General features: G+C 43.0%; 1 protein-coding gene and 1 pseudogene across 3 annotated transcripts in view; one reads left to right on the top strand and one right to left on the bottom strand.

Annotated features, from left to right (window-relative positions):
• The window catches only part of CGNL1 (cingulin like 1), a 152,910-nt gene that overhangs the window by 68,641 nt on the left and 56,522 nt on the right, over nt 1–27,747 (bottom strand). For 2 of the 3 annotated variants that reach the window (XM_028505605.2, XM_036033992.1), the window contains 6 exons: nt 27,545–27,639; nt 25,471–25,573; nt 21,904–22,005; nt 21,216–21,364; nt 19,945–20,080; nt 11,759–11,971 (listed from right to left, as the gene is read on the bottom strand). In XM_028505605.2, the coding sequence (XP_028361406.1) occupies nt 11,759–11,971; nt 19,945–20,080; nt 21,216–21,364; nt 21,904–22,005; nt 25,471–25,573; nt 27,545–27,639 (798 nt within the window). The remainder of the gene's footprint in view (nt 1–11,758; nt 11,972–19,944; nt 20,081–21,215; nt 21,365–21,903; nt 22,006–25,470; nt 25,574–27,544; nt 27,640–27,747) is intronic. The other variant, XM_036034001.1, reaches the window with a different exon arrangement.
• Nucleotides 8,100–8,197, top strand: LOC114493610 (annotated as a pseudogene).

The raw sequence follows: 27,747 nt of genomic DNA, 5'->3' as shown, positions 1-27,747 counted from the left end.
TGGCCCCAGGGATCGGCCATTGCTCCTGCCTTACTCCCACTCTTTGACTCTGGGTGGTGTCCATGGAGACCTCAGAACATATATTCCATTTGGGGAGACAGGCAAGCACCCCCCACTAGGTTATTCTTTCAACTTCTACACATTTTAAAGGTCTTTCCAGCACTGAGACGCTGAGACATAACAGCCTTATTAAACAAGAAACAACTGAAAACCTTCCTCCTGCAGACCTCACCACCAATACACCAAGCTTTTCCCTTCAGCCAGGACCCCTGCCCACCCTCGTCCACTGGCTCAGACACAATTTACAAATGCAAGCAGCCAGCCCTCCGCAAAGAGCAAAACCTCACAAACAAAATGGGGCCTTTCACGACTCTCTCTTCCCTTTCTGCCCTTCAGCAGAGAGGGGCAGGTAATAACCCTTTAAAAAGGGAACTGGATTGCTGGAAAGACCTCAGAGAGCTTGTGTCTCCATCGTAAATGGCAACATGAACAAACCATCCCAGGCTGTTCCCTCTTATTGTAAAGACCAGAGCAGACTCTCCCCTGGAAGGAATGGGCTCATGTCGCAAGCACACACACCCCCTTCCCTCCCACCCCCCACCTCTCTCTCTCCCTCCCTCCCTCTCTCTCTCTCACTCTCTCTCTCTCTCTCTCTTTCTCTCTCTCTCTCTCTCTCTCTCTCCCTCTCCCTCTCTCTCTCTGTTTAAAAGTCTTTCATGGCTTCCATCACTCCTAGGAAAGAGAACAAAATCCTTCAGATGCACAAGCAGGCCTGCATGAGCTGGTCCCTCCTTCCCTCTGTACTTCATCTCATACCACAGCCTCACTGGGCTCCGTGCAACATCATGAATACACCACGCTCCTTCCTGCCACAGGCCCTTTGCATATGCTGCTCCTTCTGCCTGGAACATTCTGTGAGATTTTGTTTAAATCTAGTACTTTCCTATTCATCCTTCAGATCTCCATCCTCCTTTTCCTCAAGGAAGCTTCCCCTCCCTCCCATTTCAAAGCACTTATCACAACTGAATGACAATTTATACGTGTGATTCACTGAAACATGTCTGTCCTACCCCCTTGGTCTTTTATTCCAATAACCCAGCACAGTGCCTGGCAAAAATGAAATGCTCAATAGATATTTGCTTAGTTAATTAATGACTATGAGTAAACTAGTTATAGATGGGGATTCCAAAAACTGCCTCAAGAATCCACTCCTAATGACTAGGAGTTGACAGTGACTAGTGCACATCAAATCTCCCGAGTTATTTAAGCCTCATCCCCGCCCTTCCTCATTACAGGGGGGATGGTCAGGCCCGCCCCTCCCTCCTCCAGCCAGCATGACTTCCAGACCAGGCTGTTCTGTGGCTCTTCCTGAGGCCAGGACAAGGATTTTTATTTCCTTCTCCACTCAGTTCAGTTTCCAGGCTTTCTCTTCACTCCACGTGTTAATCAGCTGTGACCTTCTGGATCCTCTGAGAGCTCTGCGTGTCCTGGAAAGCCCTATTTCCACCACCCTTCCACTGGAACTGTGGGAAAATGTCCTCCTGCTTAACCGTGCACAGGAGGCTTGAAAGCACTGTCACTAAAAACTGCCAAATGTCCTACCTGCCTATCCCTGGGTGAGGAACCTTCCCAAAGCAACTCTCATCAGCTCTTCCTCCTGCGCTGAGGTGCCCTCCACAGAACAGCAGCAGCTAACCCTGCTCCCCAGCTTCGTGAACGCAGACCCCAAGGAGTGTTCCTTTAATGCCGCCCTCCTAACCGGGGAGGGCGCAAGGCCTCCTCATAAATACTTCATTTTACGAGGTCCTACCCTCCAGAAATCTTAACTGGAACTGGAACCCAACTGAGTTTTTTTAAATAAATGAAATCTATTTTAACTGGTCCCCCAGGCCAACATTCTTTCTTTGTCTTGCCTTTAGACTACTTAAATTTTGTAACAGTTCTAAGTATTAACTCTTAGTTTACTAAAAGTAGATGCGTAGGAAGACAGCAGGTTCAAGGTTAGCTACATCTAGAAACTCTGAAGAGGTCCTGGGAAAAGGAAGTAGCTTTCTCATTTCTAACTCTTAAGTATTTTGCTGCGGGAAAGGCACTCAGGGTGTCACGTTACAGAACTGATGTGCTCTTCCCTTCCTGAAGGTTGCCATCTCAAGCAGTAAGCATTTCCTGATCGCTTCCTCTGCTCCTGCCTCAGCAGCAGCGCCTATGGCTTTATCAGCACAATATTTGCATGTCTTTCTCCCCATAAGGCTGTAACAGAGCCTCACAGCTAGAGACCACACTCAAACACCTGATGAAAAGTGAACGGCATGTCTGGGACTCTTATTCTCTTCTACAACAAGTGACTCTGGCGGGCGGCGCAGCTGAAACACCAGGAGAGAAGTGCAGGGACGGAGGTCCTGTGTACGCTTACCCAAGCCCACTAAGCGGCTGATCAGGACCCTGCCTGGGATGACAGTCACCGCCAGAAGCGGGCATACCTAGGGCTTGGAGGCAGGGTTCAAAAGGAACATCCAAGGACATTGCACCAGCCTCTTAGCTACTTTAAATCAATATAGAATGCAGAAGGGTGATACAGTTATTGAAAGACATATTAAAAGCTGCTCTTATTAAAGCAGTCATTTTGGGGGCAGAGGGGAACAAGAGAGAAAAAATAAAAGGAAGGAGACCTTTTTCAACCTCGAATCTTTCCCACTTTTCATTTTTTAATAGAAAATTCTGTGCCACCGCAGACAGGCCTGCGTCTGCAGAATGCAGTGTTTTCCGGTACCGGCCCAACCGCAACCCCCTCTGCTTCTCCCTCCCAGCAGGGCCGTTCAGAGTGAGCTGGTTATCTGAAGCTAAAAAGCTGGGGAAGTAAGGAATTTTTTAGTTTCCCTAACTGACCTGGCTGCCTCGGAGAAGGCGGAGATAAGATTTTACACTGAATTTGCCCTGTCTCAGGGAGGCAATTCCACTGACCCTGGGATTAGCAGCGGTTTGATTCCCTGACCTTACGCTTTGGAAAAACGCCATTCACGGACTGGCAGGGAAGAGGGAAAGGAAAACCCAGAAGTGACGTGGGACAGGAGCACCCAGGCACACACTCATTTTTATAAGATGAAGTGACGTTTCCAAAGTGTTGGGTAAAACACAAACATACAGCCATAACCTGAGTCATTCTGCAGGGACAAAAAAGTTTCAACATGACTAAATTTGAATGAGATTTCTGTAAGGATTATAGAATATAAAACGTGGGTGTGATGTTAGAAATAATTTATACCACGAGAAGCAAAACCAGGTAACAGTACAGAGGCTCCGTGTATAAACGTGTAACATAAAAACAGGCTGTGGTTGAAGCCTTCCTGCGAGGACTCATTCATCTGCTTCTCCTCAGGTCTCCAGGTCTGTGTCCTCCTCTTTTCCCTCCCGCCCTAAGCCCCTGTTTTCTTCTCTCTGTCCCATCGAAGTCCCTCCAGGAGTGTCCCCTGACCCTCATGGACTCGCTCACCACCTGCCGTCCCGTTCCCAGCAAGGCCTCCTCCCAGGCCCCCGGAGGCAGCACCTCGGGCTCAGCTTGGTCTCTGCTCTCTCCCTCACCCCAGTCATTGCGCCCCCTGTGGGGTCTCTCCCCTGGACGTACTACCTTTCCTCAGACCCTACCTGCTCTCCTTCCACCTCATTCCTTCCAATCATTCTCCTAACTTCTAACCTCTCCTACCTCCAGGTCAGACCACTACAAGGTCATGTCCCTATCAGGTCCCTAATAAAAAAAAATATCAACTGCTTTCTTACCAGTTAAAAACCACTCATCTGCCACAGTACTTACTATGTGATATTCAGTCTTCACAATCTCACTCCACCTCACCTTTTCTATCTTAAATCATTCTGGGTTGTTCTTTTAAAAAATAATGTTTTGTTTTGGGGGTTTTTTGCCCTGGCTTGTATGGCTCAGTGGATTGAGCAAGGGCCTGTGAACCAAAGGGTCGTTAGTTCGATTCCCAGTCAGGGTGCATGCCTGGGTTGTGGGCCAGGTCCCCAGCAGGGGGGCACACAAGAGGCAACCACACATTGATGTTTCTCTCCCTCTCTTTCTCCTTCCCTTCCCCTCTCTCTAAATATAAATAAAATCTCTTAAAAAACAATAATTTTTTATTATATAAAAATTCAGACATTAGCAAAAGTAGAAGGAATAGTATAATTAATTCTTGCTTATCCATCACCCAGCTTTAACACTTTTCAACCCATGGCTAATCTTGCTTCAGCCCTGCCCCCACTCTCTTTCTCCCCCAGGTGGGTCATTTCAAAGCAAATTCCAGACAGCCTATCATTTCACCCCTGAATATCTCAGTAAGTTTATTTAAAAGATAAAGATACTTTAAACAATAACAATATTATTACCCCTAAATTTTTTATATTATTGCTTTATATCAATTAATATAGAGACAGTATTTAGATACCCCCAATGACTTCAAATATGTCTTTCTTTTTATATACAGCTAGCTTAACTGTGATCCAAACATGGTCTACTCTTTGGATCTAGGCCCTGCCTCTTAAAAGTCTCTTTGAATCTGGAACCATCTTAACTGCTATTGGTCCACAAGGCTCCAGCCCAGACATACATCTTCCTTTCCCAACAACAAGGCGTTGCTCGTACCGAAAACATCCTCAGCCTCCATGCTCATTGGTCCAAATACCACTCACCATTCACAGCCCGACCTAAACACTGCCCCTCCATGAAACCTTCCCAATAGCCCCCAGCCCCATCCAGACTACGGTCATCTCCTGTAGCCCTTCATCTCCACTGCTCTTGGGGCATTTGCCCTGTCCTACTCTGTAATCAGCTGGAGTGTTACTGATCTCCACTTCCACCTTCTGGAAAGGAGATTTATCTGATTTATCTTTATAACCCTTACATAACTTAGCACTTGGCAACTGTTCAGTAAGTAAATTGGTGAATGCTGTTTCTCACACATCTTCATCCTCCCTCCTCTACCCCAGGATCCACTCACTGAAGAGATATTTGTTGCTTAACTGCTATATGCTGTGCATTCTAAAAGTGTCTAATGGTCCGGAAGTCGTATTACCCAACACAAATTTAAAATGACTCTTTTTAACCATCCTCGAAACACCTGCGGCTTTTGGATGCAAAAATAGTCCTTCAAGATGAACATTAACATTATGATAATGCTCCCAATAGACAAGATTTGTGCATTTTCATGAGCCACTATTTTAATTCATAAATCAGACTCCAAAAGAGTATAATGCCTGGTCTTGGGGTTGTCGGGACTCGAAGGGCCTCTCCCTTTTTCTCTATTCATTCCTCTAATCCACAAATGTTTTCTGAACACCTATTAAGTGCCGATCACATTGGGGATGCCTATTGCAAAAATGATAACAGTCCTTAGTACGACAAAAAAGAAAAAAACAAAAACAAAATTGTCAGCAATTCTAGGTCCAGCAATGTTAAGGCCCAAGAGGGAACTGGGGAAGTTCTTGCAGGAGCTAGAATTTGAACTCAGCCAACTTGGAGAAATCCGAAAACACTAAACAGCCTGCGTTTGTCTTTGGCACAAGAGTTGGAGACTGGAAGGGGCGGACATGAAAAACACACGTAACAGCTATGGACAGACTTCATTATACCCCCGACTGTGGTCATTCACATCCACACTGACTGTCTACTTCTGCACGTGGGTTCCTGCCATGGCCACAAACCCAAGCAGAAAGAGGACATTCCCCTCTTAAAACTGTAAAAATTATAAAAGGATGTAACACAGAAAAAATGTATGTGATGGAATAAGGTGTCAAAGTTCTTCACAGTTCTTTCAAAGAATGTTTGATAGCTAGACTCCCCTTCCCAACAGCCCATGAAGATCCATCAATTCCTCTGTGGGAAGGGCAGGGAAGTAGCCCGAACCACCCCACCCAGCACTGCAGGAGAGGCCCAGTTCATTCTGCAGCAGGAGGAACCCTCATAAGCACTCATGAATTCCCTGGTGAGCAATCAATCTGTTCTTAAAGAGGTGAGGCTACTTGGGTCTACAAAAACCACTTTTACAGAGTATCTGTTTGGAATACCTGTAAAATGTCCTTAATAGACTTTGATGGTTTTCACCAAATGTTCTAGCAATTTAAAACATTTAGTGCTCAAACTCAGGCCAGGCTGAAATGTTTTTGTTATCTGACGACAATAAAATAGCACTTTAAGGTTTTTTGGCCCTGGGGCAGTGGCAAAAATTAGAAAAACTGATGACAGAAGGTTGGGCTGCCTCCTAAGACTTACCAAGGAAATAAACTTTGTAATGCAATGTCAGCTTTTAGTAACAGTGGTGAGTGGGTGGGTCCTTCCCCCAGGGATGTAAAAGGGCAAAGGCTAGTGCAGATTTAAGAAATGCTCTTTACCGGAAAGAGGGAGGGGGCGGGACATAAGAGGGCTAAATGGCAATGGAAGAAAATACAATAAAAAAAAGTAGCCCTGGCTGGTGTGGCTCAGTAGATTGAGTGCTGGAACTATGAACCAAAGGGTTGCCAGTTCAATTCCCAGTCAGGGCACATGCCTGGGTTGCAGGCCAGGTCCCCAGTAGGGGGTGCTCAAGAGGCAACCACATTGATGTTTTTCTCCCTCTCTCACTCTCATCTCTTCCCCTCTTTCTAAAAATAAATTAAAAATAAATAAATAAAAATAAAAACATTTTTATTTATTTAAAAATAAAAGTTAAAAAGTATATTTAATTCACTCTCTTCCAAGTAGTTAAAATGATAATCATAAAATTCCATTATACAGACTTCCAGCCAAGATGGAAGCATAGGTAAACTCGCTTCACCTCCTCACACAACCATAAGAAAGATAACAACCAATCTAAAAACAAAAAACTAGAACTTTCAGAAAATCAAACATTATGGAAGTCCAACAGTGAAGGATTTAAAGAAGAAATGTTCATCTAGACAGGTAGGAGGAGTGGAGAGGATGTGGCATGGCCAGGCAGTGGCAAGAGGCAGCTACAACGTCAGAACAGGCAGCTCAGTTCCACATGCACATACGGCTGATAAAAACCAGGAGTAACAAGTGGGAAGCAAGTGATCCCAGCCCCATGACAGACTGAGTAGCCAGGAGAACAAAGCCTCATAATCTCTGGCTATAAAAACCAGTGGGGGCTGGCACAGTGAAAGAAGCTGATGGTCTGTCAGGAGAGTCCACTTAAAGAGCCTACAGGGTCCTAGAACATACACAAACCCACCCACTCTGGGAATCAGCACCAGGGAAGCAGCTAGAAGGGTGTCAGATGCTTACGGGAAGCAGAGGAAGTGACTGGAACTGGGGTGAGAGCCAAGCAAGCAACACTGTTCCGTCTCTGACCCCTCCCCCAGAGACAGTGGCACAAAGCAGCTAAGCGGGTTGCACAGCCCTAGCAAATACCTGAGACTCCACCCTTTACAACGTAGCAGGTGCATCAACATGGGGAGCCAAAGCAGCTCTACCTAATACACAGAAACACAGGGAGCCTAACAGATTGAGGAGACAAAGAAACATGGCCCAAATTAAAGAACAGACCAAAACTCCAGAAAAAGAACTAAGTGACACAGAGATAGCCAACCTATCAGATGCAGAGTTCAAAACACTGGTGATCAGGATGCTCAGAGAAATGACTGAATACAGATGCAAAATAAAAGACAAAGTAAAGGCTATACAAAGTGAACGAAAGTAAACTATACAGGGAACCAACAGTAAAGGGGAGAATGCCAAGACTCAAATCAACAATTTGGAGCAAAAGAAAGAAATAAACAGTCAACTCTAACAGAAAGAAGAAACAAGAATTCAAAAAATGAGGAGAGGCTTAGGAACCTCTGAGACAACTTTAAACATACCAACATCCAAATCATAGGAGTGCCAGAAGGAGAAGAGGAAGAGCAAGAAATTGAAAAATTATTACTATTATTATTAAATGAAAGAAAAATTCCCCAATATGGTGAATGAAATAGACATACAAGTCCAGGAAGCTCATAGAGCCCCAAACAAGTTGGATCCAAAGAGGGCCACACCAAAAGACACATCATAATTAAAATGCCAAAGGTTAAAGATAAAGAGAACCTTAAAAGCAACAAAAGAAAAGAAGAGAGTCGTGTCACTTCGGCAGCACATATACTAAAACTGTAACGATACAGAGAAGATTAGCATAGCCCCTGCACAAAGAAAAGAAGAGAGTAATCAAAAAATGAGTGCCCATAAAACTATCAGATGGTTTCTCAAAATAAACATCGCAGGCAAGAAGGGACTGGAAAGAAGTACACAAAGAGATGAAAAGCAAGGACATACATCCAAGATTACACTATCCAGCAAACCTATCATTTAGAACTGATGGGCAGATAAAGTGCTTCCCAGGCAAAGGAGTTCATCATCATCAAGCCTTTGTTGTACGAAATGTTGAAGTGACTTATCTAAGAAAAAGAAGAAGATCAAAGCTATAAACAATAAAATGACAACTCACAACTATCAAGGATAGAATCTAAAAAACAAAAACAAACTGGGCAAGCAACTAGAACAGGAACAGAGTCATAGAGATGAAGATCACATGGAGGGTTATCAGCAGGTAGGGGGAGGGGAGAGAATGGAGGAAAAGGTACAGGGAATAAGAAGCATTGCTGGTGGGTACAGAATAGAAAGGGGGTGTTGGGAATGGTATAGGAAGTGGAGAAGCCAAAGAACTCATATGTACCACCCATGGGCACGAACTAAGGGGAGAGGGAATTGCTGGAGGGAATGGGGATACCAGGAGGAAGGGGGCAAAGGGGGAAAAATGGGATAACTATAATAGCATAATCAATATACTTATATTGATATTATTTTAAAACATTATATTTTAAAAACATACTTTTAAAAAGTTCTATCATATAGTAGTACCCACATGTAAATAATGTAGCAAAAAGACAGCATTTGTTCACTAAATTAACATAATTTTTCCATTAAATGTGCTCTGGCACATACATTCAGCAACTACCTTCAGAAGCAAAAGCTAAGGTATAAAAACACATTCATAATCTTCTTTTTAAAAAAGCTACATGTAAACTCAAACGCAAGGCACAGAAATTCCCAGTGTAATGGCAGATTTCCTAAAAGGCCTCTCACATCATCGCTGGAGAAAATCCAATGGTAAGCACACAACCAGCCTGAGAACCCGGTTAAGAGGGGAACTTATCCTCCACATACTCTCACTCATCACACATCGCACAGATGCGACTGTATGCCGGGTACTGTGTTAAGCTAAAGCAACAAGGATCACACCTGTCAACCTACAAATGGGTTGTGTTTGGTTCTTTTTTTTATGTGATTCTTCTTTTTTTTTCTTTTTTTAATTTGAAGCACTGCTTAAAAGTTAGGAGGTCTCACATCAACATGCAGCTATCTAGCTTCTCTTGAAAAATTCAGAGATCAAACAACATGGGCCCAAAATGGGCAACTCTGAGCTGCAACAGACCCTACAGCAAAGAATACACTTCCCAGCTTGCCACAGTCCCCACCATGCCCTACTGTCACCCCAACAACACTCCCAGAGCTTAACTCACTTATGTCCCTGTCTGGGCCCTGAGGTACTTGAGTCTCCAATCTCAGGCTAAGGGGAAAAAAAGTGATAAAAATGGCCTTGTGCTTAAGAAGCTCAGAGTCTCATGGAGTCAGCAGACAAAATGATAAATTGCAACATGGTGTGATTTAAACTAATCATTCCTGGTAGAGGAATAACCAGGGTGCAACAGAAACCACAAGGAAGATGCGACTGATTCCACCAAAAGGAGTGGAGGCATCTGGGATACCTTCAGAGAAGAGGACATTAGGAAGGATCTTCGAGGATGAGTAAAAGTTGTTCGGGCAGAAAAGTGGAGGGAAATCATTCCATATGGGTGAAGATGTGAGAGGACTAAAAGAAAATGGAGTTTTCTAGAGATGAGGTTAGAAAGAAAAGGGACTTTGGCTACCTGCCGTGCTCACAGTTTTGAACTTAAGTCTGGGGCGATGGGGAGCCAAGGCAGTTACTAAAGCAGACGCTGACATGACCAGATCTGCTCCTTCAGGGAAAGACGCTGGCAGCAGTGCAGAATATGACCTGGGGCAAAGAGCCTAGCTGACAGGCACTGGATGCCAAGGTGAACCCCTCTGTGTTCGCTTCCTCGTGCTCAGAAACCCCACATTCTCTGCCAGTGATGTACACCTTGGCCAGCTCACCTGCCGTTTCTTTCACAGACCGATGTGAGTCAACACAGTTACCCCTCTTCAACTGACATAATGCAAATGCCGTGAACTAATGCACAACTCCAGCCTTCAAAAAGGTCAAAACGCAATAGCCTAAGTCTCTACAGATTATCTGTACTGCATACAAGAAAGATATCTTCTTTCACCTACCACGTTTCCCTTTCCCATTTACAGTATCTGGGAGCGACCCATGTGTGGTGCCAGTTTAATCTTCCTTACGGTGAAACTGCTGTAACCATGCCTGAACACTGTCCTCGGCTACCTCCCCTTCAACGAATACACCACGTTAACTCAAGCTTTAATGCAATGTCTGAAGATGATACAGACATGATGCGCTCGGAGGAGCATCGTTTTACTCGGTAGCACATTGGCATGTCCCCCACGAAGCAACAGCACAGAAAGGCCACTAGCAAAGGCACCAGGCTACTGCACATAGGCAAAATGAGGTGAAAAAACAGACATCCCCAGAAAGCAATGAAAATTCAACCAGTTGTGCTTTTCTCCCTCAAACTAAACCCTATCTCAAAAGAATCTAAGATAGGCAAATCAACAAGCAGCCTTTTCTTTTTAACTTCCTCAGTTACAATAGCCCCAAACAGACTATTTCCCAGACTTTTTATTGTTATAACAAACAAACCCATCATTCACTTCTTGTCATTTGTAATTACCAGGCCATAATTGAAACCAGTGAACCACTATGGAGCTTGGTGAAGGGAGGACCTGCGAGCTCTGAGCTGTCACTGTAATCCTCACAGAATAAACAGACCATCTCAGGAGTTCTTTCTTCATCATCTTTGACCTATACATTGCATGCACTCACTCTGTGCATCGTACTCTGCAATTCCTCTCTTTCCCTAAAGATGGCATGATATTTCAAAGCATTTCCCCCTCAAAATATTGCCTTTTCTCCTCTTCAACAGCCCCCAAGAGGCCCACACCAAAACACTTCAACATAATTTAGGAGAATCTATTTGTAGCAGCCAAGAATTCAATTAAGAGAAAAATCATCTTGCAAGGGTTTGGGCAATTCAACCCATTAACCCTCTTGTAACTTCGTTGAGAAAAGAGCCTGAAACATCTAACAAAAGGTTTCACAAGTCAGAAAGAACAGGCCAGGGTAGGGGTGAAGGATTCCAGAAATCTGGGTCCCATCTGCAGTCCTGTGCCATCAGCAAAACCACACAAGGTCGTGGGACGCTGACCTTTAGGCACATCTGGAGGGGTACAGGTCTCTGCTCTGCAAGGGGCTACAGAGCTTCTCGAGTTCATGCGAGGGCCTCTAAATCTCACCTGGTGCAACAGCATTTAAACATTGTCCCAAATAACATTTAAGTTTTTAGACTCAACACGGTCAACAGCAGCACAGTTGAAGTTATTTTCTGTGAACCAGTTCTGCTTCCATGACGTGATGAAACAGAAGACAGCTGGCAGTGCTGCAGGACACCGCTGGCCCTGGTGGCTGTTCCCGAGCCACATCCCCTTGCCCCTCCCGACACTCACTGTGGGCTGGCCCTCGGTCCGGGGGCAGGGACTCACCTTGGTCGCCTCCTCCACGCTCTCCCTCAGGGCCAGCAGCTCGGCGTCATACTGCTCCTTCAGCTTCTCCATCTCCTGGTCATGACTGGAAACCTCTTCTTTCAGGGCTCCCTTCAGGGCAGTGAGCTCCCGCTCCCGCTTCCTCAAGAGGTCTTCCTGCTCCTCTTTGGCGATAAGCAGATCTTGAAGGTCCTGCTTTGCCTGTAAGAGTTCCTAAAGAGAGGAGACATGAGCCGGGAGGTGAAGATGAACCATCTCTGTCAAGCGCCCCCGCTTCTCCCCTCCAGCCCGGCCACTCAGGGGAGCAGCCACCCCCCGACCCCTGCCTGCACCGTCTCCTTCCTCATATGGACGGGACCATCCCTTCCTCTCCCCTTCCACTTCTCACAGGCCACCATTCCCCATTTAACTAGCTCAGCTTTCCTGAGATTTGAGGGAGAAAAGGGGAACTGATTTAACTTTCATTGCTTTCAGGGGATGTCTGTTTTTTCCATCCCACTTCCTTTCTGGGCCATGGTCTGTGGCCCTTGCTAATGGGGTCATTATGCGTTGTTGCTTCACGGGGTCATGCTGACTTGCTGACCTTGCTTACTTCACATCCTGCTGGAACCCTTAATCCACGATCCCAGTCCTGGGGCTGACCCCCCTCTCCCCCCAATCTGAGCAGGGCAAAATACTCACGTTTTCTCCTCAGCCACTCGGAGTTCATGAAGAAAGTCACAAAACTGGGGCAACAAGCTCCACTACAAACCGCATCACCTAAACCCACGTGTGTCCTGCCAGAAGCTTAGCAAGCATTTCTCTGCGTTGCCATCTTCACCCCAGACTTGCTCAGCTCCCCTCAAGCTCAGAACCTCCCTCTCTTCCCTTCCCTCCCCGCTTGACTGGGACTTGGGCATGGCTGCCTCAGCCCCCTCTCACCCCAGTTCTCCATACTCAGGCCTTCCCCCCAGCACAAAGCCACTTCACAGGGAGCTGCCCCTGGCCTGCCTGCTCCAAGTCCTACCCAAACCGTTACCTTCTTTTCTGTCATTTTGTTCTTTTCTGTTTCTGGGCATCTACATCTTTTCTCTCAGGCCACAAGAATCCTCTAAGCCAGGAAAAAGAAAAACAAGACTTTCCCACCAAACTTTTTAAAAGTATAATTTCTGTTTACTGCCTCGACTTCCTGACCACCTACTGTTACTCAGTTTCTATTATTCATCTCTTGCTCTATGGCTTTTATTCCTAGGCTACTAAGAGTGCCGCCTCCAAGGTCACAGTGACCTCTTAACCACCATATCCAACGGCCCCTTCTCAGTCCTTGCTTTTCTTGACCCCTCTGATCCTCCCGCCTGTCTCCTTAAACTTCCTTTTGCCTTGCAGTTCAAAGACACTACAGTCTTCTGTTTTCTTCCCTCGGGCCATTTTTTTTTTCTCCTGTGACAATCTTTTCTGGCTTTTCTCTCCCTCTTCCAAAAATGCTAAGATGATCCTCAAGAATGCACCTTTGCATTCCTTATTCTTTTTTTGGCAAGCTCATCTATTTTTCTCCAGCTATTAATTCTATGTAAATAACTCCCAAACTTTTGCCTGCAATTCTTAACCTGAATTCAGACCTGCCCTTCCGATGACCTGCTAGGCACATCCATCCTGATGTCCCATTGGCACTTCAGATTCAATAAGTCTACATTTTTCCTCATGTTCCTTCCCTTCCGCTTCCTTTGTTCACTGTTCTTGTGAAGCCGCCACCTGCTCAGAAGCCTGGCAGCAATCTGACCAATCTCATCCTTGACCCTCACAACCAAAGAGTTGGTTCTGTAACATCTTCAATTGTTTCCCTCACTTCCCTGGTTGAGGCCCTCATCACCTTCTGGCCAGGTGGCACGCCATCGCCACCCAACTGCTCCCTGTATCCAGCCTCTCACCTGTGGCCTCTACGGCACTAGCCATCTGGCTTCCTCTGAAGTGCCCTTCTTCCTCTCGCTGCCTTTCAAACAATCTCTGAAGACTCATGTGACCTTCTCAAAGAAGTCTTCCTTGAATCCCCTCCCTGAACACCCAGCGCACTTTAGCTGTACTTATCACAGCATGTGACACTTTAACTTTGCAGTCCATATATTTATTTCCTTATCCCCCCTGCTAGACTATCAGCTCCTTGAATGAAGGACATAAATCTGATTTACTATATTTTTGAGGCATGGATCAATGATATTGGGAATGTGGCTGTTCTGGATATAAATAAATTAGCATGTACAGCACACCAGGAGGGTAAAGATTCCTGGGAATCGGAGGAATGGTTGCTACTTGGGGACCTGAGGCCTCAGAGTAAAGCTACTTCCCATTTAAGAAGGGTCATTGATGAGGGGGTAAAAATAGTCTCATTGAGTTCAGTACAACTGCTAACAGAATCTCTTTCCTTTTCTTTAGAACATGCACATCCATTGAACCAGGGGAACCTCTGCAGTCCCGGGATAGAGTTGCACTGCACAGAGCAGGACTAGTCCTTCAGGAATATAGCTATGGGCATTGATAAGCTCAGATGAAACAGCAAGAGATTCATCCCGGTAGCTGAGGCAGCTCTGGCTCTTCCAAAGCACGTAACACAGAACACAAGCAATCTTATGAAAATACACATGTCCTGACATTTATCAAAGGGCAAGTCCTGCTGCTGCCACTGCACAGCCCTCCTTCATGGGCAGCAGAGACTCTCCTGCCACTGTTGCTATTGGCTCCTCTGTCAGGTCTTCCTGGAGCCTCCTGCCAACCTCTGCACCACAGCCCTTGAGAATCTAATGCCTGTTTCCTGCTCTGATTCTCACACGTTTCTCAATTGTTTTGACGATAAGGTAGTTCCTCTTCCCACACTTATCTTTTCCAGGATATAGCTGTGTTTTAAGTTGCCTTTTGTGTACTGCTGCCAGTGCACGTTAAGAACCTCGGTTTTACGGACCACTCTACACCAGCACACTGCTATCTGTGGCTGGGGCTGTTGCTTAAGTGGACTGTGTTGCACAAATCCAATCAGATTACACCTCATCGTATCACTTAGTAGCACTTGAAATTTTCCAGGGTAGAGACCAAAAAGCACAAGGGATTTCAAAAATGTCACTCCCACACTTCAGTGGCTTTACTGACAATTATACCAAGGCAAAGACGGGAGAGGTAATATATAAACTTCAAAATAGAAGACAGCACCCATTAGAAAGGAACGTGCCTCTCTACAGACTCCAGTCAAGGAAAACAAGGGGAAACGCTGGCCATTCAGAATCAGCGCTGTCAAAACCTAGGCCAGTCGCACACATGAAAGCGGCCAGGAAAGGAAGACCCGGTGTGTATGGATGTGCGCATGCAGGTGCGGGAGACTATAAAAGTTGACTGTGTGTGGTACTTCCTACAAAATAAGACCTGTGCTACACATTTCCAAACTAAAGCAAAGAAACAGGACCAGAACCTACAAAGACAAGGAGGAAGGAAAGTTGAGAGACAAAGGACGTTCTCTCTGGGCCCAGCAGCAGCCAGGGGCAGTCCCGACAACATGTGCACTAAGAGATGCACACCAGAGGTCCAGAGCAGCAGTGCACTCGCCCACAGAACACTTTATCGCACATGCCACCTATTCACGGGTGTTCCGTGTCACAGGAGAAAAATACTGATCTAAACCCCCTTCTGCATAAATGCTTCCCAGAGGTTCTAAAGGGTCCCTCTCTCTGGCCCATGCTCAATTAAAGGGTAAGTAAAGGGTTTTATATCAAAACTGTAGCTGACAAACAATTATGTGATTTTTTTCACAGAAGGATGGCCTAAAAAGTGTAACATGGCTGGTGAAAAATGTGATTTTTTTTACTTTTTTAAAATTAAAAATCCTATAAAATGTTCAGTAATATCATTTCTGAGGACAGTCTATCCCCAGATGGATAGTTTCATAACCATCATATTTTACTGATACTTAAAGGACTTGCAGGTTGGCCAAGTCAGAGCTAAAACACCACAAGCCTGCTGGAGCGGGGCCAGCTGCCGGCGCCGCAGGCCCCCAGCAAAGGCGACGGCCAGTAATGAGAAAACTCCGCTGTTGCGGCACTCAGGACAGATGTTTCATGCTTCTCTGTTTCCCCAGGACGGGGGAAAACACATTTTTGGACAAAGAAGTAGCTGAAAATTTGTTCTGTAATCATTTTTGTAAATTGAGTTAAAAACAAAAATTTAGAACCGTCAGTTGTTTAAGGATAAAAAATAGTCATCCTACTGTTGACCGATTGCATGGCTTATCCAGAGAAAACAGGATTATCTTCTGCTCTTTCTTCCGTATTTCCTTTCTTCTTTTTTTTTAAACTACTGTGTTCTCTCTGTTTACTGGTTCCATTTAGGGGCCCAATGTCATTTCACAAAATATGAAGTACCATTAGAAGAGATTTTATGAAAAATCTTGTGCATTGGGCATCTCACAAAACACAGGGCCCTCAGCCATTTTCAAACATCCAAAAGCACAATGTGTTTGATGTTCATTGTGTTTAAGAGTCTTCTAAGTCAAACACCATGCAAAACCTGGCCACAACTGTAATCTGTTATCAGATTCCCCAGCCACTTCTTATTAAGATATGAAGAATAAATTGAAAGAGACGAGGAGATGGAGTCTATTGTATGAGTGATAGAGAAACCACAGATCATGTTCTAAATGTCACTGACAAGTCAAAGGAAAACTGATTTAAACAGTGTGGATGGTTTTCCAGAAGGAGGGAACCCCACTTTGGCATAGAGAAGCTAAATACTGTGCCCTAGCTCATCCTGTAGAAGGGCAGCAGTGGATGGTTACATAGTGCCCATTCCAGGAAAGAGACCACCAGAAAGCCAGCAGCATCAGGAACATTTTTAAGAAAAGATGTGCTCTGTTTTCCTTTCCTGTCCTCTCATTATTGGCCTCTGCCTGAAAACACATCACCACACCTGAGGCCCACATCCTCACCCCAGTTTCCACTACAAATGTGTCAAGAAACTATTTAATTAATTAAATTATGTTCATTGATATATACATAGTATATTGTGTTTGAAGAGGCAAATAAGCATATAGCTCATTGCAGAAATGTTCCCTTTTCTTAAAATGATGGCATTTTAAAAATACTTTAAATATTGAAATTTATTTCTTCATTTGCTCTGCTGCTTGGCATGAAGTAGGGGAAGATGTAACATGATATGTTATTGAATTAGCTGGCTAGGGAACAAAAAGATAGATATAAAAAATAGGAAAAGGTCAGACATGCTAAAATAAAGAATTTAAAAGGATTGAGGGTATCAGAGAAAAGGGCAAATAACAATTATAGGTTTCAGTTATTGGGAAAATTCAGCAACTTAAGGGACTTCCCAATAGCTAAGATAACATCTTTCCCTTTTCAAATCAATGAAGTGTCCACACAAGGAATCATACAATATGTCAAAGCCCCACTTTCTATTTAAATGTGTTTGTGAAGCTACATTTTGATTAAGCCATAAACTGTTCAGTGATATCATTTCTGGGAAATTATACTTAGGATATCTTTCTAAAGGACAAGGATGCATGTAAAAAATGCTCACCATATTTTTTTATAATTAAAAAAAGAAAATTTAAACATAGGAGGATGATTCACTATACTGTGGTTTATTTATCCTTAAAAAATGAAATGAAGACCGTAAGGTATAATAAGGAAAAATGTATCTGACCATTAACTTTTAAAAACAGAGATCAAAACTGTAGGAACATTGTACTTGTCCCTACATCATGGACAGGGAGATGAAACCCGTCAAAGGGTATGGAGGCAAACAGAAAATGGAAAAATAAACATAGTTGTTGCCCTGGCTGGTGTTGCTCAGTGGACTGAGTGCCAGCCTGTGAACCAAAGGGTTGCCGGTTTGATTCCCAGTCAGGGCGCATGCCTGTGTTGCTGGCCAGGTCCCCAATGGGGGGCGAGCAAGAGGCAACCACACACTGATGTTCCTCTTCCTCTCTTCCTGCTGTACCCACTGTCTAAAAATAAATAAATAAAATCTTTAAAAACAATCATTGTTAAGCTGTTAGGAAAATAAATGTTTTTCTACCCACACACCCCTCATTTTAAAATTTTATTTTGTGGTTTTAATAGTATTTCAGTGATAAATACACACGTTCTCAGAGCTGCATTCTAATATACTTTGTAATTCTGAGCACTGAGAAGAAGGCAGAGCCACAAGAAGCAGCATAACACCATGAATGTGGTGGTTTTTAACAAATCCTTGGATACAGAGGGAAATACCAGGTGATAAGAAACAGGCCTAACGCCTTCTCAGGAAAAATGGTCTAAACAGAGACAGAGAGATAGTTGGTCCTGTGGGGAGAAAAGAAACGATTCCCCTCTACTAGCCACGTGAAAAACAAAAGAAAACAAAAAAACAAATTCCCACCTCCTGTGCAGTGTGGCCACAGCGCCAAGTCGTGGGGAAGAGAGAGGCTAAGTTCTAAAGGGCAGGAACTAAATCCTTCCTGGGGAATTACTTCAATACTAAACAAGGAAGGGGTGAGAAAACAACTGACAGCAGAAACTGAATGAGGAACTTTAGGGACTTAGGAGCCAGCAGCTTTTAACCCCAAGAAAGGGACAAAGAAAAGACTCGAGCACGCAGGGGGAAAGCAATAGAAAGTAAACGCTGAATACCAACAAGGTACCTCTCATTTGATTTTTTTTTTGCTTTGTTCTAAATTGTGTATCATTAATTTTTCAGGCTAGTCCTATAAAACAATGTTTATTAAGAAAATAAATTTCAAAACCATGCCAAAAATATAGGTGATGATAGTATTAGAGCAAATATCAAACCATCTAAAAGGGCACAGAGATAAAACTTCTGTGTTCTTATGCCCCTCAGTTTGATTCATTTCCAACAAAAAAGTGTAGATGTTCAAAACCTGTTCTTGCTCTCCAATCATTTTATATGCGTGTATCTAACAACTCAACAGGATGGTAACCTAATTCAGGGAAAAAATAATAATTGTCTTTGTAAAACCCCATAGTAACTAACAAATGCTGAGCAGAAGAACGAATTCACCTTATCTATTGACTCACAGATTGAGAAGAGCTAAATATTTAATAGGAGACATACTAATATAGGCAAAGGCTTGATGGGCGGCCTATGTACACAGCAAATAAATTCATTCATTCATTCACTTAGCCATAATGCATCCGTCCAGCCACCCACCCACCAAATATTTACTCAGTGCTATATGTCCCAAGCACTGGGATGGCTGCTGGGGATAAAATACCAAGCCAATCATAAGCAACCCTGCCCTCCTGGAGCTTACAGTTGTCGGGCATTAAACAAATAAAAATTTAAACTGTGATAAGTGCTATATGGACATTAATGTCTTTTCAATGATTTTCCATAAATAGCATCACTTACAAAGTATTTTTGCCCAAAGTTTAACCTAAATCTATTGATGTAGAGAGCTAAATACAAATTTACTAAAACACAAGGGATGAATGCCATGAGGAAATAATCAGACAGTCTCTTCAGAAGACCGATGGGTTGGGGGAAAAGAGCAGAGAGCGGGGAATGGGGGAGAGGGCTGCACCGAGATAAATGAAAACTCAGATAAGAGTGAAAGCAATGTGAGACTGTTGATTGGATCCTGGCTGGGAGGTAGGGGGAACACAACCATAAAACATACTTGGGGACAACTGGAAAACTCTGAATAAGAGCCCAGGTATTAGAATTCTTGTTATATTTTATACATGTACAGGAATTATTAAAATTTTCAAATGTGATGATAGTATTGTAGTTGTAAGAAAATTCCCCAATTTTTCAAAGATGTATGCTTATGAATTTAAGAGTAAGGCATGTTATCTGTAATTTGCTTTGAAACAGTTAAGCAAAGAGAAATAAATGGATGCATGAAAAAACAGAAGAATGGATGGAGAGATGAATAAGTGGGTTAATATCACAAAATGTTGACAACTGTTGTATCTGGGTTGGGGTTCTATGGAAGTTAATGAAGGACTCTTTCTACCTTTCTATATGGTTGAAAGTTTTAAGACAACATTTAAAAACTATGATAGACGATGCTCTTACAGAATCTAACCACAGGCACAGGTGGAGCCGGGCACAGAACAGAGGGTGGCTCAGAGCTCTCAGTCCCCACCCCACCTCCACCAGCTCATCCTCAGGCAGATGCGCCTGTCTTGTCACCCAACCCCACAGTTTCTTACCTCAATGAGAGCCCCCTTCTCTCTGTCTTCAGATCGTTTAGCACTGTCCAGTTCATCGTGCATTTCTGAGAGCTGGTCCTGGAGATCTCTGATCTCAGTCTGGTGCTGTTCCCGTTCCATCTTCACCTGGAACAGCCTGACAGGAAAGGAGTCCATCAGGCACACTGTCCTGGGCTCTGCTATTCTCACTCAGTCTGACTTCAGACCTTCAGATGCTCAAGCAGAGCCATCTAAAGCCCCAAGGATACGCCATTCTCTATTTCCCATTCTCTGCTCCCCCCCCGCCCCACCCTAGTACTATAGATCAGAAGTCAGTAAATTATGGCTTATGGGCCAGTCTGGCCTACTGACTACTTTTGTAAATAAAGTTTTATTGGAATACAGCCATGCTCATTCATTTATGTATTGCTTGCAGTCACTTGCACAATACAATGGCAGAATTAAGTGATTCCAACAAAGACCATATGGGCCCATAAACCATAAAGTATTTGCTATCTGACAACAGTTTGCTAACCTCTGCTCTAAATCACATTCACAACTAATTCTACCTTTTTATTTTATAAAGCCTTTGCTACACCCTAAATTTACTGATTTTGTTCTTACCAACCTCTTTTCTAAAATTAACTTCTAAGAATGTTTTAAAAGCAAAAACCACACCAACAAAATAGCCACAGCATTAAATGCTTTTATTATAAATATAACATGCCATTTTTCTTGAATTTCCCTCCAGAGCTCACTCCTGCTTGAACCTTCACTTAAATGTCCCATCATGTCCACTGGGCCTCATAGCACGTTACCTTTTCAGACCTCAACTTCAGATCTTTTTTTTTTGTACAGGTTTTAATGCAACAATGACAGAGCCACCTTGGGCTTGACTTCCCATCTCTGCGAACTCAATAGAAGCATAAGCACAGGTCACAGAGACCAACGCCATCCAGGATAAAATTCACAAACTGGGAAATTATGGTGGTCTCGTGACACGGGCTCTGCGGAGGCTGGGCTCAGGCTCCTTGAAATCCCACTCCTCAGATATCACCACTCAGTGTCCCTTACTTCTCTCTTATGCACTATGAGGTCTACACGAAGGGCTGAAGCTTACAAGACATCCTTTAAGGTGTACAAAGAATTTTAAAATTATAACCTTTCTGCTTACCAAGGAGAATAGGAAGAGTCAGCAGCCGCTTCAGATATTTGGAAGACCAGATAGTACTAAATGGACTAAAAGGCTCTGCCTGCATCAGAAGGACACAGGCTCTTGGCCCAGAACTTACTCCTCCAGGTTTTTCCGGAGTTCCCCTTCACTTTCTTCTAGGCGCCGCTGCAGCACGGAGTTCTCTTCCGCCTTCTTGTCATGCTGGCTCTGGAGCTCCTCTAAGTTTGCTTTCATTCTTTCTCTCTCTTCTTTGAGGTTCTGTTGATTCTAGTAGGAATACATGTGATTTTAAAGTACCGCCACTATACATTAATGTCATCCCATAGAAGCCTACTTCCAAACTCTGATGGACTCCATGTCTTTGCACTTATATTTTTAATTATTAATTGCATTATTAATTACAAATTGAACTACATAATTAAGGTGTAAGAATTTATAACTAGAAAGAATATTCAATATTTAATGTGTTGTAATACTTCTAAAAGAGAAACTCAACCACAGCTGAACCTCGTTCTATTTTGATTACTTAGCTCTGATATTTTGTATGCATTCAGTTTCCTATTGGCCTGTCTGACCAAAAAGTGTTTTCTTTCACTCTGTCAAAGCAAACAGTCTCTATATGCTTTGGTTACTTTAAAAAAAAGTTATTTGGACAGTGAGAGCCCATGTATAGTCATTTACTTTAGTGATGGGAGGAACATTTCTTTCAGGGGAAAACATTGCCGTTCAATTCACTTGGGCATCCCAAGGCACTTAAAATACTCTTTATCAATCAAGACAGGGGGAGAAAAGGAAAAATCAGGTACCTTGACTTCTAGTTGAAGCTGTTTCTGAAGTTCAGCCACTTCGGTAGTCAACTTGTTTTTCTGTTCCAACAGATCTTTCACTTCAGATGAAGAATTAGAAGCCTACAATTAATTGCAAAGATACACCAATTTAAATGTTCAAGGCACTTTATTTTAATTCTCTTTCCCCCAAAATATAATCAGAGCAGTAACACAAAAAATCTTAAGACTCAATTCCAGTGCAGACCCCTACAGACAAGGGGAGTGAGGAAACCTTCGGGAGTGGTGGGAGTGGCCTGTATCTCGACCGGCGTGGTGTTTGCATAGACACAGACCCCCCAAAAATCAACAAACTATGCAGGTAAGATTTGTGAAATTACTGTAAGTTATACCCCAATAAAACCATATAAAAAGATCAAAATACATATTTGTGAAAATTCTTCTACTGCATAAAGTAATACCCAAAGCCCATGTCTCTGTGCTCCAAGGCCCTTTGTATAAAAGTCAATTATGGAATTTTCACTAGATTGGGAATTACTGCTCCATAACCACCACAAGATTTTTATCCCTCATTCTCTGCATATGCCTATATGCAAATAGTAAATAAATGTATTTGAGTAAACTGGCTTTCTTCTGAAGGGGAAAGGTCAAGTCAAGGAATATGTATAAAGGACCCATGGACAAGAACAATGGGGGGGAAGGATTGAATGTGGGAGGGGGAGGGGAGAGTAAGGGGGAAAATGGAGACAACTGTAATTAAACAACAATAAAAAAATTAAAAAATTACATCCATGGATGTAATAATAGGATGATGTTCTCAAAGGATTTGGCTAAAATCCTACAATAAGGTGGTTAGAAAACTACAAATAGGGAAGGGGGCATAAAAGCAGGAATACAAACTAGAAAAGGCAGTGACTTAGCCCTCATGCGCCTGAACCCAGGAGTGAGCTGTACGTGATGAACTTGGAATGCGGCATTTCCTCACCTCCTCCTGTGAAGTTATCCAGAACCCCCCCACCCCCACTACACAGTCAACAAAAACACTGGACTTCCCATTCTCTCAGATAAAATAAGAACAATCCATTTTAGAAATCTAAATCCATCCCATGAGGAACTTACACACTGCTCTTTCCCAAGCAAAAACTCTGCCTGCTTTGCTGTTTTCCAATGTGGTCTCAGTCCACATAGGAGAGGGTTCTTACATTGTCTCTCAGGAAATCACTTAACTGACACCCAAAAGACCAAAGTCCAAAGCCTGCCAGCAAATAATCAGATTCAGAAAATAAGAGGGAGATAATGGGAGTAGAAAAATATGGGCAATGGGACAGTCACCACCCTGTGATGGGAACCAGAAATCTAAGAGCCTTAGTTCGTTTTCTCATCATCTCTCCCTTGATTCAGCAGTGCTTCTTAAATGGTCTCCCTTCTCCTAGTCTTACCTCTCTCAAAAACCCACAAAAGGGATGAATTTTAATGAATATGACGCTATCCATTCCTGTTTAAAGTTCATCCATGGGCCCCAGCTGGTGTGCCTCAGTGGACTGAGCAGCGGTCTGAGAACCAAAGGGTCACTGGTTCAATTCCCAGTCAGGGCACATGTCTAGGTTGCGGGCAAGGTCCCCAGTAGGTGGTGCATGAGAGGCAACCACACATTGATGTTTCTTTCCCTCTCTCCCTCCCCTCCTCTCTAAAAATAAATAAATAAAATCTTAAAAAAAAAAAGTTCATCAATGTAGCCCATCACCTTCAACCTGAAATGGAAACTTCTGATGTGACTTCTGAGGTCCTTCCTACTTGGTGCTTTCTCCCACATACTCTCTGCTCCTGCTACACAAAATTTCCTCCATTCCTTGCATATGGCTAGCACATGCCCCTTTACATTTTATTTGTGCCATTTCCTCCACCTACAACCCTGCATTCCCTTCTCCCAGAGAATGTCACTGACTCCAGAAGGGCTATCCTGACTTCCCCAGTTTGGGCTGGATACCCCTAGTCTGTAACCCACAATCAAAATCAAAAGATGTAAAAAACAAGCAAACAAACAAACAAAGGATGTGTTCTCACTAAGAATATGCAGATAATGAAAAGCAAGAATAGAGTAGTAATTTGGATTTAAGAGTTTTAGCAAAAAAAAAAATCTTAACTAATTTTAAGAACTATGCAGAACTTCTACAGCAAAGTGTATAATCTAAAGATCCCCCACTGGCAATAGTTAATATATGTATCAATAACTATGATACACAGCGGTGGGCAAAGGTAAGTTTATAGTTGTGAGTATATGAAACAGTTTATTCTTATATTATTATTTGTTAATAATTGTATTTTCCTTTTTCTAAAGATTTGATTTGTTTATTTTTAGAGAGAAGGGAAGGGAGGGAGAAAAAGTGGGAGAGAAACATCAACGTGTGATTGCCTCTCACACACCCCCTCCTGGGGACCTGGCCCGCAACCCAGGCATGCACCCTGACTGGGAATCAAACCAGCGACCCTTTGGTTTGCAGGCTGGCACTCGATCCACTGAGCCACACCAGCCAGGGCATAATTGTTGTATTTTCCATACAAACAACTGTAAACCTACTTTTGTTCACCCCTGTATGTATGTATGTTTATATGTATATGTACACACATATATACACATAAATATACACATTCATATATATATATAGTTTGATTTGATGCCAAACTATAGAGTTCTATTTGATGCCAGAGCAGCAGTCACAGGCAGCTGAGTGCTAGGGGAATACTGAGCAGTAGAGAAAAGAAGGCAGTCAATGTCTAAAAGTGTCCCCTATACATTCTCCCAAAGTTGAAAAGAAGCTATAGACAAACCTCCTATTTCCTGCCTCTGGGTATCTTTCCTGCTCAGTATTCCCCTGGCACTCCTAAGAGGAGAAAGTAATGACGCACAAGCAAGAAATGGGCCCCAGTTCAAGGCAGTGTAGAAATGAGGAACAAGTGTTTAGTCATCTCCCTTAAATGCGTCTTCTTTCAGGGCACAAGGTGTGTCTGACATATAGTAGATGTCCATTGACTATGAGAGGAATCCTTTTTCAACAACAACAAAAAATCTCCAAGTCCCAACTCGAATTCGGTACAATCAATTAAACAGGCAGTTGTTTTTTTTTTAAACTGGCACTATTCTACTCTTTCCTGTCCCTGCCACCAATGCTGGTTGGCTTCATCTGTCTCTATTTCTTAATCTCTTGATTTTATTCTCTTATTTCTTATTCTCTGAAGTTCCAGCAGTTGGGTCCAAGCCAGTTCACACTTACCTTCTGAATTTGCCTATAATAATACTAGACAAATTCATTACTTTGCTTCATTCTTTCTATTTTTATTTTCCCTTTCTAAATCTGTTTCATTCTATTATGTTTTTAAATAAAATTATTTTAAAACCTTTCTAAAAAAAAGACACGGCACAAATTTATAACATTTAAAACATGATCTTCCACCTCAGGCACTGCTCACTACTTGGGAAACTTCCCGCTTGGTGCTATAACCAGCTACACAGACCGAAGACACAGCAGTTTGTTTGCCACGTTTCATGTTGAAGGAATGCCCTCTGCAAGGTACAAAACTTCAACTTACTTGATTATTTCCTTGTGTGCTTGCTGCTCGAGACTTTAAAGTCTGAATTTTCTCAAAGACCAGGTTGACTTTCCTTTTAGTAGCATCATCATTATCGGTGCTTCTGAAAAAGAGGCAAAAGAGCCTGACTGGTGTGGCTCAGTAGGTCGGGTGTCAACCCACAAACTGAAAGGTTGCTGGTTCAATTCCTGGTCAGGGAACATGCCTGGGTCATAGGTCAGGTCCCCCGTTGGGGGTGTGCAAGAGGCAGCTGATTAGTGTTTCTCTTGTGTATCAATGTTTCTCTCCCTCTCTTTCTCCTTCCCTTCCCCTCTCTCTAAAAATAGATAAGATCTAATAATTTATGTGCCATGACCCACAAACAAGCCCTCATAGAAGACAAATTGCTGAGGCATGATTTTTTTTTTTACAAAATCAGTGGAGAGCAGAATGGATAGTGTATTTTTTCATTGCATATATTGTCCTATACTACTACTCAGTTTGAGACAGGGGTTCCACTTTCAAACATGTGAAAGAGACACAACAACATTCTAAATAAGCTTGGAGGAAACATTCAGGGAAAATTTAATAACCTGTTTTTGATTCAAATGAATTATATCCATTGCAACAAGGGATTTCTCCTCTGTGTCTCACACATGTGTACATTCTTACTTTTCAACCTTACACTTAAAAGCGATCTGCAGTGATCTTAACTTGTTTAGCCTGTGTCTAAGAAAATAAATCCCCCAAGCCAAGATTGTCAACACAGCAGCCCTTTGTCTAGACTTTGACAGGTAGTGAGTGATTGGCTAAAGCCTTATTAACTTCAACCACACCTTCTATCACACATACCTGACAATTAGGGGGAAAATTTTTTTAAATACGTTTCTTTCAATAAGTGCCTCCACTAAGGTCTGTCTCACCAGTCTCTCAAATCATGAACCAACATATAAAAGAATTTAGAGAATTTTAAAAATCCAAAGTTTTCCTGCCTTAACCTTAAGTAAAGCCCTTCACAGAGAGATACTAATAACTAGTTCTTGGCTAAAAGAATCTCTTTGGTTCCTTCTTTTTCTCAAAAGAGCCGTATCTTATATTTTGAACCTGACTATTTTGTCAGCTCTATATCACTGACAAATAAATAATTGTAAGGCTCAATACAAAAATATGAAGTGTTTTGATAACCAATGAGTATTTGCCATGTGACTTTCAGTCATGTCAGGTTGTAAAGCTTTTTTTCTTTTTAATCACATCCGATGAGAGAACTGAAACAGAAACTTCAGATTCCTGACCTAGAATTCCAGCACAATTATTATCTAAGTAAGGACTGAAAACCAGATTATGCAAACTCAACCTCCAAGATAAGTACGTGGAAAGCGCTGCTTTTAAATGACTCATACATGCTTTAAAAATAATGGAAGCAGGGGCTCCTGGCCAATGTCAACTCTGGGGAGGAAAGGAAGTGTTTTTACTGCTAACTTCTCATAAGGGACGACAGAGTACTACGGTGCACACGGCAGAATGCACCGGCAAGGTGACCGCAGATCAATCCACACCTGAATAACAGACATTCTTCTATCTTTGAATTTGGTTTCAGTGACAAATTCAGTAGAGTCATGTAAAAAATATTCATTTATAATTGTTAAAGTATGGTGTCCTTCCTTACACTCCCCTCCCCTGCCCTTCCCCACCTCCCCGCCACCCAAGATTTAAATGTTTCTGTGAAAACTCCAACCATCGAATCTTAACCCTTAAACAGCTCACAGAGGACCCAAGGGAGGGCAAAACACAAGGTCTCAGGAGAGGAAATTAACAGCCCCACAAGAAATGACAACCTGGCTGGCGTAGCTCAGTGGATTGAGTGTGGGCTGGGAACCAATGTGTCCCAGGTTCGATTCCCAGCCAGGGTACATTCCTGGGTTGCAGGCCATAACCCCCAGCAACCGCACATTGATGTTTCTCTCTCTCTCCCTCTCTCTCTCTCTCTCTCTCTCTCTCTCTCTTTCTCCCTTCCTTCCCTCCCTAAAAATAAATAAATAAAATCTAAAAAAAAAAGAAATGACAATATTTTGCTGCTTCAGGGCAATGTACTAACCCTTCTTTGAGGTAATTGTAAAGTATCTGCTTGGCCGTCTCCTCATTGGTTTGTTGAGTGAGCTCTTGCTGGCCCTTTAATAGATCCGGTGTGGCCTGGAACAGAGTGTCTGTTATTAGATGATGTTTCCAGGAAGAAGGCAAAACCCTGAAGTAGAAGCTTCCAGACTCATTCCTACTTCTCAAAAATGATTCCTGAGGTAA

Source organism: Phyllostomus discolor, chromosome 1 (genome assembly GCF_004126475.2).
Source record: "Phyllostomus discolor isolate MPI-MPIP mPhyDis1 chromosome 1, mPhyDis1.pri.v3, whole genome shotgun sequence".
Classification (NCBI taxonomy): domain Eukaryota; kingdom Metazoa; phylum Chordata; class Mammalia; order Chiroptera; family Phyllostomidae; genus Phyllostomus; species Phyllostomus discolor.
Note: the sequence above shows the minus strand (reverse complement) of the source record. Positions and strands in the feature narration are given on the sequence as shown.